We start from the raw sequence: 15,363 nt of genomic DNA on the forward strand, positions 1-15,363 counted from the left end.
ACCACCATGCCCAGCTAATTTTTGTATTTTTAGTAAAGACAGGGGTTTCACCATGTTGGCCAGGCTGGTCTTGAACTCCTGACCTCAGGTGATCCATCCACCCACCTTGGCCTGCCAAAGTGCTGGGATTACAAGTGTGAGCCACCACACACGGCCTCACCCTGCTTTCTCTTAGTAATACCTGACATTACAGCAGGTAACTCCCATGGACTTGTTTACTGTTTTCTTCCCCAACAGAATGTCAGCACTGTGAGGTGAGGGTGGGGACCATACCTGTCATATTCTCTGCAGAGCCCAAGGGCCTCTAGCAGGCTCTGCACACAGTTGGAGTTCTACAAATATTGGGTGGATAAATGAGTAAACCGGGGGGGGATCCCCCTGACCACCCTTTCTCTCAGTAATTCCTCCTCACCCTAGTTCTCCTGACATCCTCTGAGCATCCCGAACCATCTCCCCTCTGTTCCAAGCATTTGCTTACACCTGTTCCTGGCCAGCTCAGACAGCACCTCCTCTGGGAAGCCTTCCTGAATCTTTGTGCCTTTGCTCAGCCCCTCCCCCAGCTCCAGCTCTACTTTCTCCCTGTCTCCCTTCTGAGGTTTCTAGAGATCTGTCCCCACAGCTGGATGCCTGTGTCTTGTTCAATCCCATATCATTTACTCTACAACCTTCATTAGGTGTCAACTGTGAGCATGTCCTGGCATCCCTGGAGAGGCAGAGATGAACGAGTATGGACTTGGTTCACAGGCTGGGGGCTGTGAGGAAGACATGCCTGTGTCATATCTGGGAAGGCTTCCTGAAGGAGGGGGCATGAGGGGCTCTGGAGTGTCAGCAGTGTTCCCATCCACTCATTCTGCTGCCCACAGCTGTGGCCTTGGGCAAGGCTCTTAACCAGCTTGGATCCCATTTTCCCATCTCTCAAGGCCTCCCACAGCACTTGCTGGGCATGGATCATGTGCAAAGTCCATTCACATGCAACGAGGGTGAAACTGGGGTCTCTCTGGGCTCCTCCAGGCCCACCGGCTGCCACCCCTGCCAACTCCGCTTCCAACCTGCTTATGGTAGGCAGGGCACAGAACTCGCCCTCGCCAAGCACCTCCTGGGTGCCCGGCTCCTGTTTCTGTGATTTGATCCTCCCAACAAGCTGGGGAGGTAGGCTCCACTCCCTATTCTCAGTGGAGCACAGTCCAAGAGGTGTGGCTAGCAGCACCAGGTCACAGGCGGGAGGTGGCGGGCTGGGATGGGGGAGGTGGGGAGCATGCATGTTGTGGGTGGGGTATGTAATGAAGTGCACGTGTGCCAGGGAGGGCATGCAGCCAGGCTCAGGAGCGTGGTGCATGCAGTGCAGCTTCCAGGGTTTCTGAAATAGAAGCAGCCCCACCCCTGGCCCCCAACCCTGCCTCTTAATGCCCAAGGCCTCTCCAGTCTGGGCTGTGGGATCCTGGAAAGCAGCTTTGTTCTCAGGAGCCTCAGTTTTCCCCTCTGCCCTGAGCTTTCTCAAATGGATTTTTGGGTGTGGGCTTTGATGAGGACTGCTGGCTGACAGGCTCCCAACTAAGTCCCCCTTATCTTGTCTGACCACTGATCTGGCACCCAGCACATGCAAAGGCCCAAAGACCAGAATTAGGGCAGGGACAGGCAGCTGCAGCTTTTGGTGCGCAGGGAATGGAAAGTTTAAGGACCCAGTGGCAGAGGATGATTTCAAAGGGGACCCAGAAGCTCAGGCCTGGCCGGATAAACATCCACGCCCGCACCCCATCTCTCACCCTCCTGCCCACCCATGGCCCACTCGTCATCACCAATTCATGGGCTCTGGCTCTACAACCCACAGAATTTGAGTATGTGGCTTATGGTTTTGTGCCTCAGTTTTTCCATCTGTAAGCAGCAGGGAAGTCCCTGCGTCATGCGGCTGCTTTGAGGATTAAATGAGCTAATTCGTGTTCAACGCTCAGCTGAGGACTTGCTGAGTAATTAGAAATGTGACGATGATTAGTCACCATCTGTCCTCAGCCCACCCGCTGATATCTTCAACAGATATTCACAGAGCACCCTCACTGAGCCAAGGCTGCGACAGTGAGCAAGGCAGGCGCAACCTCGCCCTCGTTTAGGGTCTAACGGGGGAGGAGGGCGTTACAGAGATGTACACAGGCAGGTTTATCCCTGGTCACAGCCATGTGTATGCAGCATGGGAGGGATGGGAGATGGAAGCCCAGCAGGCGGGGGATCGGGCTGCCCAGCTGAGCCTCCTGGACTAAGTGGGGTTTGGGCCTTAGAGCCCCTGGCTGCTGTTGTTGGGGGAAGCCTTGAGGGATCTGAATGATGGAGGAGCCCTTGGTGAGGAGAAGCTGGGGAGGTGGCTTTGCCCTGCTCTGCCCTGGGCCCTGCAGAAAGAGAGGTAATGGGGCCGGAAGTGACCCCTCCAGCCACGTTGCCATGGCAGCCCTGGGGCCTAGAGAAGGGGTTTCCAGCCAGTGCCCCAGGCCTGGCTGGGCTGGGGGTCCTGTCTTTGAGCTGGAGCCCTGCCAGGGATCCAGACTGCCTCGGCCAGGACGTCCCTGCCTCTGAGCATGTCCAGATGTGGCCTAATGGAAGCCACATGCCCAGCTCCCTGGGCTGGGGAGAAGGGGTCTGATGTCTGTTGTCACTCAAGGGGCTTTGTGAGGGCGGCTTTTCCTGCAGGGCTGGCACGATGGAGGACCACATAGAGGAATCCTGGGGCAGGGCGGCCCTCAGGAGGCTGGAGGTTCCCAGAGCAGCTGGGGAAAGCCCCTGACCTGCAGAAGGCCTCAGCCAGCCTGTGGCCCCAGGAATGCACGGCAGGAAAGGGGCCCCTTCCTCAGGGCCTTACACAAGCAGGTTCTGCAGGGCAGGAGTATCTGAATGCCGTGATGCTCTGGCTAACAGGGAAACACTAAAACTCAAATGACTGCTGCTGTCGACTGCAGACATCCCTCAACACTGTGACTCTGTTAGGCACCGTGCTCAGCACTCTGATTACCGAGCCCTGTACTCCTCACAACAGTCCTCTTAGTTTACAAGAGTGGAGAGTGGGCTACAGGGAGCTCAGGCCACCGCCTGTGGACACAAGGGCAGAAAGTGGTGGAAGCAGGCTTCTCTTCTGCCTTCTTCAGCTCTTCACCCTCTGACAGTCATTTCTTGTTTTGTTTTGTTTTTGTTTTTGTTTTTGAGTTTCATTCTTGTCACCTAGGCTGGAGTGCAATGGCACGATCTTGGTTCATGCAACCTCTGCCTTTCAGGTGGTGATTCTCCTGCTTCAGCCTCCCAAGTAGCTGGGATGGCAGGTGCCCGCCACCATGCCAGACTAATTTTGTATTTTTAGTAGAGATGGAGTTTCACCAAGTTGCCCAGGCTGGTCTCGAACTCCTGACTTCAGGTGATTCACCCACCTCGGCCTCCCAAAGTGCTGGGATTACAGGCGTGAGCCACCACACCCGGCCCACCCTCTGACAGTGGTTTTTGAGTGCCCAGCATATGTACAGGAGCCGGACAGATGCTGAATGTACAGGGTTGGGCAAAACCCAGCAGAGACCCTGCCCTTGGGGAGCTTGGGTCTTTGACGGGGAGATAAAGACCCCAGCAGTCACAGAGGTGTGATGTTCTGAGCAGTGATATGAGATGAGGAGTGAAGTGGTGAGCCTCACTCAGGGGATCTGACTCCTCCTGGGGGTCAAGGAAGGCTCCCTGGAGGGAGCCTTGAGCTTCCACTTGAGCTGCAATGTGGAGGATGAGGTGGTAAGTGGGCAGTGGTGAGAAGGAGGTGCTCCAGGCAGGGGAAACAGCATGTGTAAAGGCTCTGTAGCCAGAGGGAACTGAACTTGATTGAAAGGAAGCTCTGACTGTTGTGAGAAGAGGCTGGGGAGGGGCAGAAGGGAGCCATATAGGGCAGAGGATGGCATGATCTGATTTGTGTTTGAGGCACTCCCCCCAGGTGCGGGGCTGTCCCGTCTCACACTGAGGGAGTGCTGGGCCTTTCCAATGTCCACGGGTCTGTGAAGCCCTCAGACTGCCCAGGCTGTGGCAGCACAGGGTTATCTGCCCAGATTAACCTGTTTGCTAGAGGACTCCTGAAGCCTCTCCTCTCCAGTGTTGGCCCGCAGGGGTTTCAAACATGGGTGGGGTCTTAGGAGCATCACCCCAGGGTCCCATGGAAGCTAGACCAGGTTTCTGGATCTGCAAGCTCCCAGCTGATGCGACAGAATCATCTCCTGCAGAAGTTCAAGGCTCCTAAAGTGAGCAGGAAGGTGTCAGCCTCGTGGGGGCTGTGGCCCCTGTTTAGCAGCACAGCCCTTTGAGGATGGCTCTTAGGTAGGCTCAGTAGACCCTTCCCCTCCTCACCGCAGCCCATGGGGTCTTCTAATGGGGTGTCTGACTGTGCTGGGCTACGGAGGACCTGCTGGGAGCAGGCATGGACAGGCAGGAAGAGGCCTGGGCTGCCTACCAGCCTCTGCACAGCCTCGGGCCGGTCCCCATCTGAAGCCTGGGTGCCCTGGTCCTGGCTGCCTGCTCTGATGTGCCCAATGGAGTGTGTTGAACTCTGTGTCAGGTGGCTTGGAGCATATAGGATATACGGTCAAGCTCCAGGGCCTTCCAGGCCCACTGCTCACTGGTTGTGTGACCTGAGCCTCCAGCACCACCGCAAACCCCAGTTGCCTCACTGGTGAAACAGCGTACATGGTTGTAAGCACTCGGTGCTGCTGGAAGGACTGACGGGAAGCTGCCTGCCCAGCTTGAAGAGGGGCCTCCATGAAGTGAGGGTACAGCTGGTGTGGCCCCACCAACTCCACTGGCCCAGCATGGCCAGCGGCCCTGCTCAAATGGCCCACCCACCTTGCCTCTGTCCACGAGTTCACTTCCTTCTACAACACATGCTTATGAGATTAGAATTTGCTGCAGACACTTAGAAATGGGAAGACGTCACATAAAATTCAGCTTTCTGGCTGACATTTTTTGAAAAATTGGCAGAGGTGGCCATGCTAGGCTCCTAGGTCACAGGCCAGCCACCGGGGCAGCTGAGAAGAGACCGCCCTTCACGTTTCCTGCCAGGGCATGCGGGGGCCTACCGGGCTGAGGCAGGAACCCTTCTCAGGGCCCCCAGCTCTGAAGATGTGCACCTTCTGGACCCTTGACCACAACCACAGCCCCACCAGAGGGCCCAGCACCTCCCACAACAGGAACCCCACTCCCATCCGCCCACCCCATCCCAAGAGCTGGGCCTGGGAGAAGGTGCACTCTCACAGCCTCCTGCCCACATCAAGGGCCTAGGCTGGCCGCCCTAGGCCTGGCCCCACAGATCCAGCATGCCCAGTCCCAGGCAGAGACCTGGGGCAGTGGCCAGAGCCTGAGGATGCCCTTCCCACACAAAGTGCCCTGAAGGAACCAGGACAGGGTCTTACCTTCAGGGCTGCTTCTGGGGACAGAATGGACAGAGTTGGGGTCTATGTCCTCCTCCACGTGGGAATGGGGCAGAACCTGCGGTTTCCTGGGCACTTCCCGGGTGGGTGGGATCCAGGCTGCATCAGGCAGTGGTGTGGACAGGATGGTGTGGGGGCTGGCCTTGACTGGGTCCCTGGGAGAGCCAGGCACGGCCTGAGTCGGGATGAGAGCGGCCTTGCCCAGGCCCGGTGCAGGCGTCATGCCCTCCAGCCCACTGCTGCGGGACGTGGCTTGGGCATCCGGGATGAGGTTCTCTTCGGGCCTTGCCCCGGCTTCTGCCCTCTCCTCCTGGATGGGAAGACTGGGTCCAGCTGGGGCTGTAGTGGGCAGCCCATCCAGCCCCCTGTGGCCACCTGCTGCCAGCTGCTTGGTGACAGCCATTTCCTCTCTCTCCTCTTCCTCCTCTTCTTCTTCCTCACTGTCCTCAGTCACTCTCCTAGCTTTGGCCTGCACTGGGGCTGGGGGACCCAGGGCAGCGGCTGCTGTGGGCCTGGGGAGGGCAGCTGGCCAGGGGGGTGCCTGGATGGTGGACAGTGGCTGACTCCCACCTCCCAGAGCAGCTGGGGGGCCCCCTGCGCCTGCCTGGACTGCACCCGCCTGCACCTCACCCCCCAGGGCTGCTGCTGCTTCCACCTCGGCCACCTCCTGGTCATAGCTGTAGGGGTCTTCGTAGTGTCGCTCGGGGTCACCCTCCTCGGCATCTGAGAAGTTCCCGTGGCAACCGGGGAGCTGGTAGCAGATGAGCTCTCCGCCGGCGTCAGGGCAGTGGCAGGCCCGGCAGGGTGGCAGATGAACAGTGTGGCCAGCTGCATACTTGCGGCCCGCGTGGACGCAGCCCACCTGGCCACACTGTGGGCAGCTGTCAGCCACCACTACAGCCTCGATGCAGTTGGGCGGCAGCTCCGGGCACAGCATGAACTGGCAGCTGATCTTGCCGCCGCCTGGTGGGCAGGAGCATTCAGTGCTGCCGAAGTCCACAAAATAGGACTGACCGGCAGGCACGCGACCGCGCACGAAGCCACCCTGCAGGCAGTCATAGTACTGGTAGCCCTCGCAGGCACAGCCCTGCTGCACACACGTGGCGCAGCAGGCACCCGGCTCCAGCGCCTCCTCAATGCAGTTCTCCAGCGGTGGGCACTCCACACCCGTGCAGTCCTGCCGAGGGGCAGCTGCGGCCACGCTGGGGCCCAGAGCCAGGGCCAGGCCTAGTGCAAGCCAGGCTCCTGCAGGCTCCCACAGCAGCACCATGGTCCAGGTCAGCCCAGGACGGTCCCCTCTCCTGCAAGACCCTGGGGGAATCAGAAAGGAAGCCTGTCAGTACTGGGTGTGCGCACACAGACAGAGTGCACACCGGCACACACATGGGCAGGGGGGCCCAGCCTCAGCCACCTCACACGCGTGCCCTCATCCCCAGGAGCACACTAAGGACTGCCTCCCCCCACACACACAGGCTCTGTCACACGTGGGGCAGATCACAGACAAATGAGTGTGCAGTCACTGGCTGCCACAGGTGTTGACCTGGAGTTGCTGACAGCCCCACGTGTGTTTGCTGGGCCACTCAACCCTCCACCCTCACCTGCATTCTGAGGCAGACCCTCTGAGTGAGCCCTCGTGCCCACACACACATGCATGCACAGCCCCACACCCACTCGGTCGCACTCACCAGGGCACATTAAGCAACATGCCCCAAAACCCTCCACGCAGACACACACACTGTCTCACCCACAGCATGCCCGTGTGCCAGTACACACCCTGGGCAGTCTCACATGCACGGTCCCATGCACACACCCGACCAATCTCTGCCCAGATCCCTGACTCAGTCCCCAGCCACACACCACAGCTGCTGGCCAGAAAATATAGTCAGTGGGGAAATGCTGGGCAAGAACAAGACCCCCACTATAGCCCAGCCCGCAGACCCTAGGACTCAGGAACACCCCTGTGAGACCCCCGGGACTGCAGGCTTAGCCCCAGGGGATGCTCCTGTCCCCCTCCCCAGTAGCACTGGCAAATGCATCCTGATGCCTTGCTGTCCCTAAAACCCCACCAACTCGCCCAGTCATGTCCATTCTCCCCGCAATCCATCTCCACTCCCTCCCCACGGTCTCTACCCTTCCTTCCGTCTCTAGGCCCTGTCTCTGCTCCAGCCTCACCTCCGGTCTGCACTGGAACAGCCCCGCCACCTCCCTGCCCACCCTGACTCCACTCCTCCCCTTTCCCAGGGAACCCAGTCTGGTCTGACAGCAGCTGGCCCCGACATGCCACGGCCCCACAGCCTGCCCCAGTTTCCCATGGCCAGCAAGGAAAGGTCTGGATTCCCAGCTGAGCCTGGCATTCAAGGCCCTACAGGAGCCATCCCAACCTGACCCTCCCATGGGCCCTTACGCCTAAACTTCCCCAAGGGATCTCTTCTCTCATCTTGCACAAGCCACTCAAATGCCACCTTTTCACCAATCCTCATGCCTCCTCCCTCCTCCACCCTGGCCCAAGTCCCTGGTGCCTGTAGCCCCACTTGTGACCCAGTGGCCATGCCTGCCTCTTCTAGACAGCTTGCTCCCCAAAGTCACAGGCAAGAGCTCCTTCTCCAACTCCCAGCCTAAAGCCCAGCCCCACAGGGCAGTGACAGAGGGACAATGGGGCTCATCGCCACAGCAGTGGTCCCCAGGCTGGCCCCATCTCTGAAGGAACGCCTCCTCTGTGCCCAGCCCCTCTAGGAACTGGGGGTTTATCAGCCAGCAAGACAGGTTCCCAGCATCCTCCCAGCACTGACACCCTCAGAGGTGGAGGCAGATAATAAACCCAAGAGCAGATCTGTAGAGAACTGAACGCCAGGCAGGCACGAGCCCCATGATGAAATAAACGAAGGGAATCAAGGAGACGCGGCAGTGTCCGTGGCAGTGTCGGGGGAGCCTGCCTCAGCCTGGTGGAAGAGGAGGGCTTCTCTGAGGAGGGCGTCAGGCAGGGAATGGCAGGGCCAAGGGGCTGAGGCCAGACCAGCAGCAGGCAGGTGAGGGACAGAGAGGGCCGCTAGGGCTGAGCCACGCCAGCACAAGGGTGGTAACTGCGGAGCAATGGGCTTACGGCCTGCTGTGAGGGCCTCTGGGTGTGCCTGCAAGTGCTAGAGCCTGGGACTCTCCAGTGCAAGGGACCCACCCAGCTGCCTACTGCAGGGGAGCCAGCAGGGAGCAGGTGAGAGAGCCCAGGGCAGTGAGCGAAGAGAAGCAGGAGTCAGTGGCACAGGGGATCTATTCTGAAGGTAGGACCCACAGGATTTGCTGATGGATAGGATGCAGTGGACAGAAGAGAGAAGTCCAGGAGCGCCTGGAAGGGGGAGCTGTGTGACTGAGGCAGGGAAGGCTGCGGTGGAGGTCCATGGACGGGCGGGGAGATGGAAGCCCATGCCCAGACCAGGCTCAGGGCCGGTCTTTGGGGAGCCTTTGGGGCTTCGAGGGCTGACCCTGCCCTCACACTGAGATGCCACCTCAGGAGACTGGAGGACTCCATAAAGCCACTGACATTAGGAGTGGGTCCCTGGGAGAATCAGGGCCTTTAATCCCAGTCAGCAAAAGTAAGGGCCCTCCAGACTGCAAGGGAGAGGTCCTCAGGTCCACTCTCAACAGTTCCTTTCCGTGTTTGTTTTTAGAGGCAGGGTCTCACTCTGTTGTCCAGGCTAGAGCACAGTTGTGTGATCATAGCTCATTGCAGCCTCAACCTCCCGAGCTCAAGCCATCTTCCCACCTCAGCCTTCTGAGTAGGTGGAACTACAGGTACACGCCACTACACCCAGCTAATTTTTTTCTTTAACAGGGGTCTCACTGTGTTGCCCAGGTTGGTCTTGAACTCTTGACCTCAAGAGATCCTCCCACCTCAGCTTCCTACAGTGCTGGGATTACAGGCATGAGCCACTGTGCCAGCTGACAGTGCCTTTTAGGAAAGGAAATCTTTGGCCAGGCGAGGTGGCTCACGCCTGTAATCCCAGCACTTGGGAGGTCAAGACAGGTGGACCACTTGAGGTCAGGAGTTCGAGACCTGGTCAACATGGTGAAACTCCATCTCTACCAGAAATATAAAAATTAGCTAGGCATGATGGCACGCACCTGTAATCCCAGCAACTCGGGAGGCTGAGGCAGGAGAACTGCTTGAACCCGGAGATGGAGCTTGCAGTGAGTCGAGATCGTGCCACTGCACTCCATCCTGGGCAACAGAGTGAGACCCCGTCTCAAAACAAAAGGAAATCTTTGGTGAACTGACCCAAGCTCCCTGCCCTCCTGCCTTCCAATGCATCACACACCTAGGTATGAACATTGCGTCCTGAGAGGACAGTACCCTGGCCACAGGACACAGGGCTGTCCTAGAACTTCTTCCAGAGGAACTTCCTGCAGACGAACTTCCTGCCCAGCCCACCCTGCCCCACCACCCAGTCCACCAAGTCTGTCCCCTTGCTCTGCTCACCGGCACAGCCCCCAAGGTGGCCTGGCCCCTCGGCCTCCTGGGTGCCCGGCATCACATTCTGTCCATGCTCAAGCAATCCCAAACCTCAGGCTTGCCCATCTCCCCGCTCCAGGCCCAGGGCAATCATAAAGAACATCAGGCCCAAGCCTGACTCTACATTCTCCACATCTATTGCGCAACCCTAGGCACAGCCCTTGCCCTCGCTGAGCCCTGGTTCTGCATCGACACAGTGAACATATTCTACCACACCTCAGGTCATGGTCGGGGGCCCACCAGCATTCTCTGGCCCACAAGTGCATTTTGTTTGGCCCACACAGTGGGTTTCTCATTTTAAATTGGTTATCAGCATGCATAAATTGAAAATGTTCACATAAAAATTCAGGTTTCCGACTCCTGTTTCACGCCACAGAGCTCTGGCCACCCTGAGATATCACATGGGGTGTGAGCTCCCAGGTTCCCCATGTCGTCTGGGCCCCCCCAAATGCATGTAGCTCAGGGTACCCTGGTGCTGCCGAAGGCTGTCCACTCAGGAGGGGAAAGGACTATCTGGGATGTGTTGAGAGGGAGTGGCCCACGTGCGGGAGGGGGCCCAGGCCCCTTGGGGTGGCTCACCTGGGAGAAAAGCAGACCCCACTGTCCTCACACCTCCACAGTTGTTCCCAATGGAGCGTGTATGTGTGGGGTGGGAGGTGGGGGCATGGAAGAGATGGCAGATGTCAGCTCCAAATGGAGAACGCTCCCTCCAGGGCAGGGACAGACCAGGCTGCTGGGCAGGAGGGAGCTCCCTATCACCAGAAATCAGCAAGCAGGGCTGGGGACACTCATACAAGAGAGAAGTAGGAGGGCACAGTCTCTACACTGCAGGGTCACAGAATCAAACATGCCCCTCCTGGGAGCTCCAACTGAGTTTACTCACAGCCCCAGCCTCTGCAGACAGCCCCCACCCCTCACCAACCTGAAAAGAGAAACCCCTGGAGACGGGGTGGGGAAGGAGGCCTGACCTCCCTGTGGGGGCAGTCCCAGCAGTCAGGGGCAGTCCCAGCAGTCAGAGCCCGGCCAGCAAACAAAGCCCCTGGGACAGAATGTGGTGGCCTGCCAGGCAGTCACACTACAGCAAGCCAGCCCTCCCGGGTGGGGACGCAAAAACCAGCAAGATGCAAAGTAAAACCACTGCAGTCTCTCCCTTGCGCCCATCAGGAAGGCAAACACTAGCAGAGTGGTGTTACTATCATTCTTATGCCACCGGCCGAAGTGTCACCTGGAGCAACCTCTCTGCAAGGTAGTACTCATGGGAGAATTCAGCACATGCACTCCATGACCCTGTGCTTCTGACGCCCAGTGTGCGACTCAGAGAAGGCTGTACCAGGTCCACCTGGCCCTGGTGGTCACCGGGCTGCCATCTGGGGACCGGAAAGGTTGGCAGGTGGAGGACACCAGGCCAGTCACTGTCCAGGCTGGCCTCAGGCTGTACCCCTAGGAGGGGTGAGCGTTGGCAACTGTTGGCATTTTTAAAGGATGCATGCTTTACGTATCATCATGCGTGTAATATAAATCATGGCATTAAAAAATAGGCAGGAAACAGGATCTTGCTCTGCTGCCCAGACTGGTCTCAAACTCCCAAGCAATCGCCCTGTCTCGTCTCCCAGAGTGCTGGGATCACAAGCATGTGCCTCTGCGCCTAGCCATTCCTCTGTATTTGGCGGCCCATTCTTCATAGGAAGAGCCAAAACGACAATGGGCATTTAGGTGACAATGAGGATGTCAAGCTACTATGAAGTGGCACTCAGCACTTAGCATGTGGGAGTGCATCCAGCACTGTGAGCACGGCTTTGCCGCTGGAGTGGAGACACAAGAGCAGGCTCCAGACAGGACCAGCGGCGGGTGGGGCTACCACAGCTTTAGTCTTTGTTGATCAAATCCCTGCTGTGGGTTGGGGGACCAGGGTATTCTAAAGCGGCAGCAGGGTTCACACCTGGGGTTACGTACTCAGGGCCATCACTTGAATGTGCACAGGGCAGTGTGGGAGCGGGGAGACATTCAGCCAGGGTCTTCCCCAGGGAGTGTCCAGCAGGGACAGGTGACTCAGCACACAGTGTGAGCCCCCTGGAGACCTGCTGAGTCCCCACAAGGCACCCGGGGCAGTCAGAATGGGGAGGGAGGGCTCTGGCACATCAGAGGCAGAAGTGCCTCAGGATGTGGCTCAGGCCCCAGCTGCCTCTCTCACCTGGCCACAAGCTCTTCGCTCTGCTATCCAGGGAAGGGCCCCAACCTACCACAAAAACAAACACACATCCTATAGTAAAGCGACACTGCTTCCTTAGATAAATTAACCTCCACATTCATCCACAGCAGGCCCCAGATGAAACCTCTCTGGGCTGGCAAGGACAATGGAAGGTCAAGGCCAACTCGGGGGGACATCTCCAGTGTCGCCACTGTGGAAAGTGGGGTCCCACCTTAGTGGGTACACAGGCCACAGGATATGACACTGGATCAGGAAGGAAAGGTCTTCTCACCTCCAGTTCTGACCCTTCTGGCTCTGATGAGATCCAGCAAATACAGATCTGGGATGTGCACAGGCATTTCAGAGAAATGCTGGAAAACTGTCTAGCATTTAAAGATGTCCTGTACAGTATTTGGGATACATCCGTCACTTATCTGAAATTCCAACTTAACTGGGCAACCTCCATTTGATCAGGCAACTATAGATAAGAACGAAGTCTCAGGTTGGTGCCAGTATGGCTTTAAAATTTTTTAAATATTTGCAGGGGATCTCTTTTAAAAACTAATAAGCAGCTATATCAAAACACTGGGACTTGCAAACAGCTGAGGATGACAGCAGGGAAATAAACACACAAGACACTCACAGACAAGACAGTGACAAAGAAACCCGGAATCAGTACCACCTGGCCCACTGGCTCCGCCCACACGGCTGCCCCGGGCCCAAGTCCAAGCAGAGAGCAGACACAAACCAGCCCCCCAGCCTGTCCACACACAGATGCGTTTGTGGGGCCCACACGGTGCTTTCTAAATTAGCTGCCAATATTATCCACTGATAATTAATTCAAGATGACAACTAATGTCAGGACATCTGACAATGAAGCTGTGGGGCCCAGCAACAGGGCTTCCCTGGACTAATCGGGATGCACACTCCCTTCCCACTGGCATCATTGGGCTCCCTGGGTCATCTCTACCAGCCTGAACACTCCAAGGCCGGAGCGTCTCTTGACCACACCAGGAGGAGAGAGGCCTGGATGAGGTGGGAGCCCCTGCCCCTCCAACCACCCCGCCCCAGGGTCGCCTCCAGAATAGCTTGGTTTCCTAGATTAGGACCTTCCTCTTCTATACGTGGTAGATGCTGGGAGTTCTCGCCCTCTTCCAAGGAGACCACCCCTAGCCACATGGTGTAGTCAGCCTCAGTAGGTCAGCTGCATCAGAGTCCAACCCAACACCCACAGTAATGCAAGACCCACAGTGCTCAGAGGGATATGTGAGCTGCACACTGTCTTAGACTGGGCTCTGCAGAAGCAGAGTCCAAGGCAGGGACTCTTGAGGGCATGGTCTGTCGGGGGAGAGCTCTCAGGAGAAGGGCAAAGGAAAGCAGGCAGAGCCAGGGGGAGCTGGGCAAGGCTGCATCTCAGCTGGAGTCCAGAGACCCATGAGAAGCCATGCAGTGTGGGGGGCGCCCCGGTCTCATCCCACTCAGAGGCATATCAGTCACTGGCCAAAGACCATGGAGAGTGACCTCCCAGGCACCTCATGGGGAAGTGACACCTGCCAGCAAAGGGCAGGTGCCTGGAGAAGGCACAGGTGTGAGCCATCAGCAGCCAGCACCTGTGGCCGCTGGGAGACATGTGTACCTCCAGGTGAGAGACCTGGGTGGCCACCCACAGTGGCCATGGAGTTTACTGAGCACAGACACACAGACACACACCAGGCAGAGGCAGGCAAGACAGCCTGGTCCTAGAAACTGTCCAAAAATCTACCCTTAATTTATAAGTGGGCCTGAGACCACCTGAGGCCCAGAAAATAATTTTTTAAAAATAATATTGGCACATCCAAGTTCACTACACTGTTATTCATGATATACTCGAGTGACACGGATCAACCCAAGTGACCATCAATGGATGGATGGATGAACAAAATATTTCATACAATGGAACACTATCAGCCTTGACAGGATTCTGACCCACGCTGCAACACAGATGAACCCTGAGGACACTGTGCTAGGTGAATAAACCAGATACCAAAGGACAAATCCTGTGTGATTCCATTTCTATGAGATATCTAGAGTCATCAAATTCAGAGACAGAAAGTAGAATGATGGGTCCAGGGACTGGAAGTGGGAAGCAGGAGGCGTTCCTGCTTAATAAGGACAGAATTTCTGTTCAGGATAATGAAAAAGTTCCGCAAATAGATAGCGGTAATGGTTGCACAACAATGTGAATTTCCATAATGCCACTGAGCTGTGCACTTAAAAAGGTTAAAATGGTAAATTTCAGCCAGGCACGGCCTGCAATCCCAGCACTATGGGAGGCCGAGGCGAGCAGATCACGAGGTCAGGAGATTGAGGCCATCCTGGCCAACATGGTGAAACTCCGTCTCTACTAAAAATACAAAAATTATCCAGGTGTGGTGGCATGTATCTATAATTCTAGCTACTCGGGAGGCTGAGGCATGAGAATTGCTTGAACCCAGGAGGTGGAGGTTGCAGTGAGCCAAGATCGCTCCACTGCACTCCAGCCTGGGCGACAGAGCAAGACTCCGTCACAAAAAAAAAAAAAAAAAAAAAAAGTAAACTTCATGTTACATATATTTTACCAAAACAAAAGACAATAATCACACACATGCACTGTAGAGCCAAACGTAAATAAAGAAAGAACAGGGAGAAGAAAAGGAAGAAGAACTGCACTGAAGATGGACAGGAAATAAGGGCTGCTCCTGAGACCTCCCCTTAGCAGTATGCTTCCTGGCAGCCAGGCCAAAAGGGAAATTAGAGGGTGACCCGGTGCTCCTTCTCTGATAAGAGGAAGTCATCTAGTTCACTGGGGAAAAATAAACTTGTTCTTGGCACAAAGCATTAAGTAGGAATTTTAGCAGTTAATCAAGTTCGTGTCTAACTATCACTTCCTCAGTGCCAACACAATGCCAATCACTGGACTGCGAGTTTCCAGGGATATTTATTTTTCTTAACCATTTAACACCTAAAAATGAGGAAACTGAGGCCCAGACAGAGTAAATGATCTGTCCAAGGCCACATAAATCGTAAAAGCTGTGGGGATTTGAACAGGTCTGTCTGGCCGAGAAAGTAGAGCTAGAGTCCTTTAGTTTGCAGTTATTCACCAAACAGTTGTTACTGGCCAGCCCACTGCAGATGCTGGGATGTGGCAGTGAACAAGATGAGAGAAAGTCCTACCCGCATGCAGCCAACATTCTGATGGGGGGAAGAAATGAGGGCGTTGCGAC

General features: G+C 56.5%; 1 protein-coding gene across 2 annotated transcripts in view; it reads right to left on the bottom strand.

Moving 5' to 3' along the window:
• Nucleotides 1-15,363, bottom strand: part of FBLN2 (fibulin 2) — a 90,038-nt gene that overhangs the window by 58,788 nt on the left and 15,887 nt on the right. For both annotated transcript variants that reach the window (XM_007985303.3, XM_007985300.3), the window contains exon 2: nucleotides 5,412-6,740. In XM_007985303.3, coding sequence (XP_007983494.1) covers nucleotides 5,412-6,699 — 1,288 coding nt within the window. In that variant the 5' untranslated portion in view covers nucleotides 6,700-6,740. The remainder of the gene's footprint in view (nucleotides 1-5,411; nucleotides 6,741-15,363) is intronic.

The sequence above is a fragment of the Chlorocebus sabaeus genome, chromosome 22 (assembly GCF_047675955.1).
Source record: "Chlorocebus sabaeus isolate Y175 chromosome 22, mChlSab1.0.hap1, whole genome shotgun sequence".
Classification (NCBI taxonomy): Eukaryota; Metazoa; Chordata; class Mammalia; order Primates; family Cercopithecidae; genus Chlorocebus; species Chlorocebus sabaeus.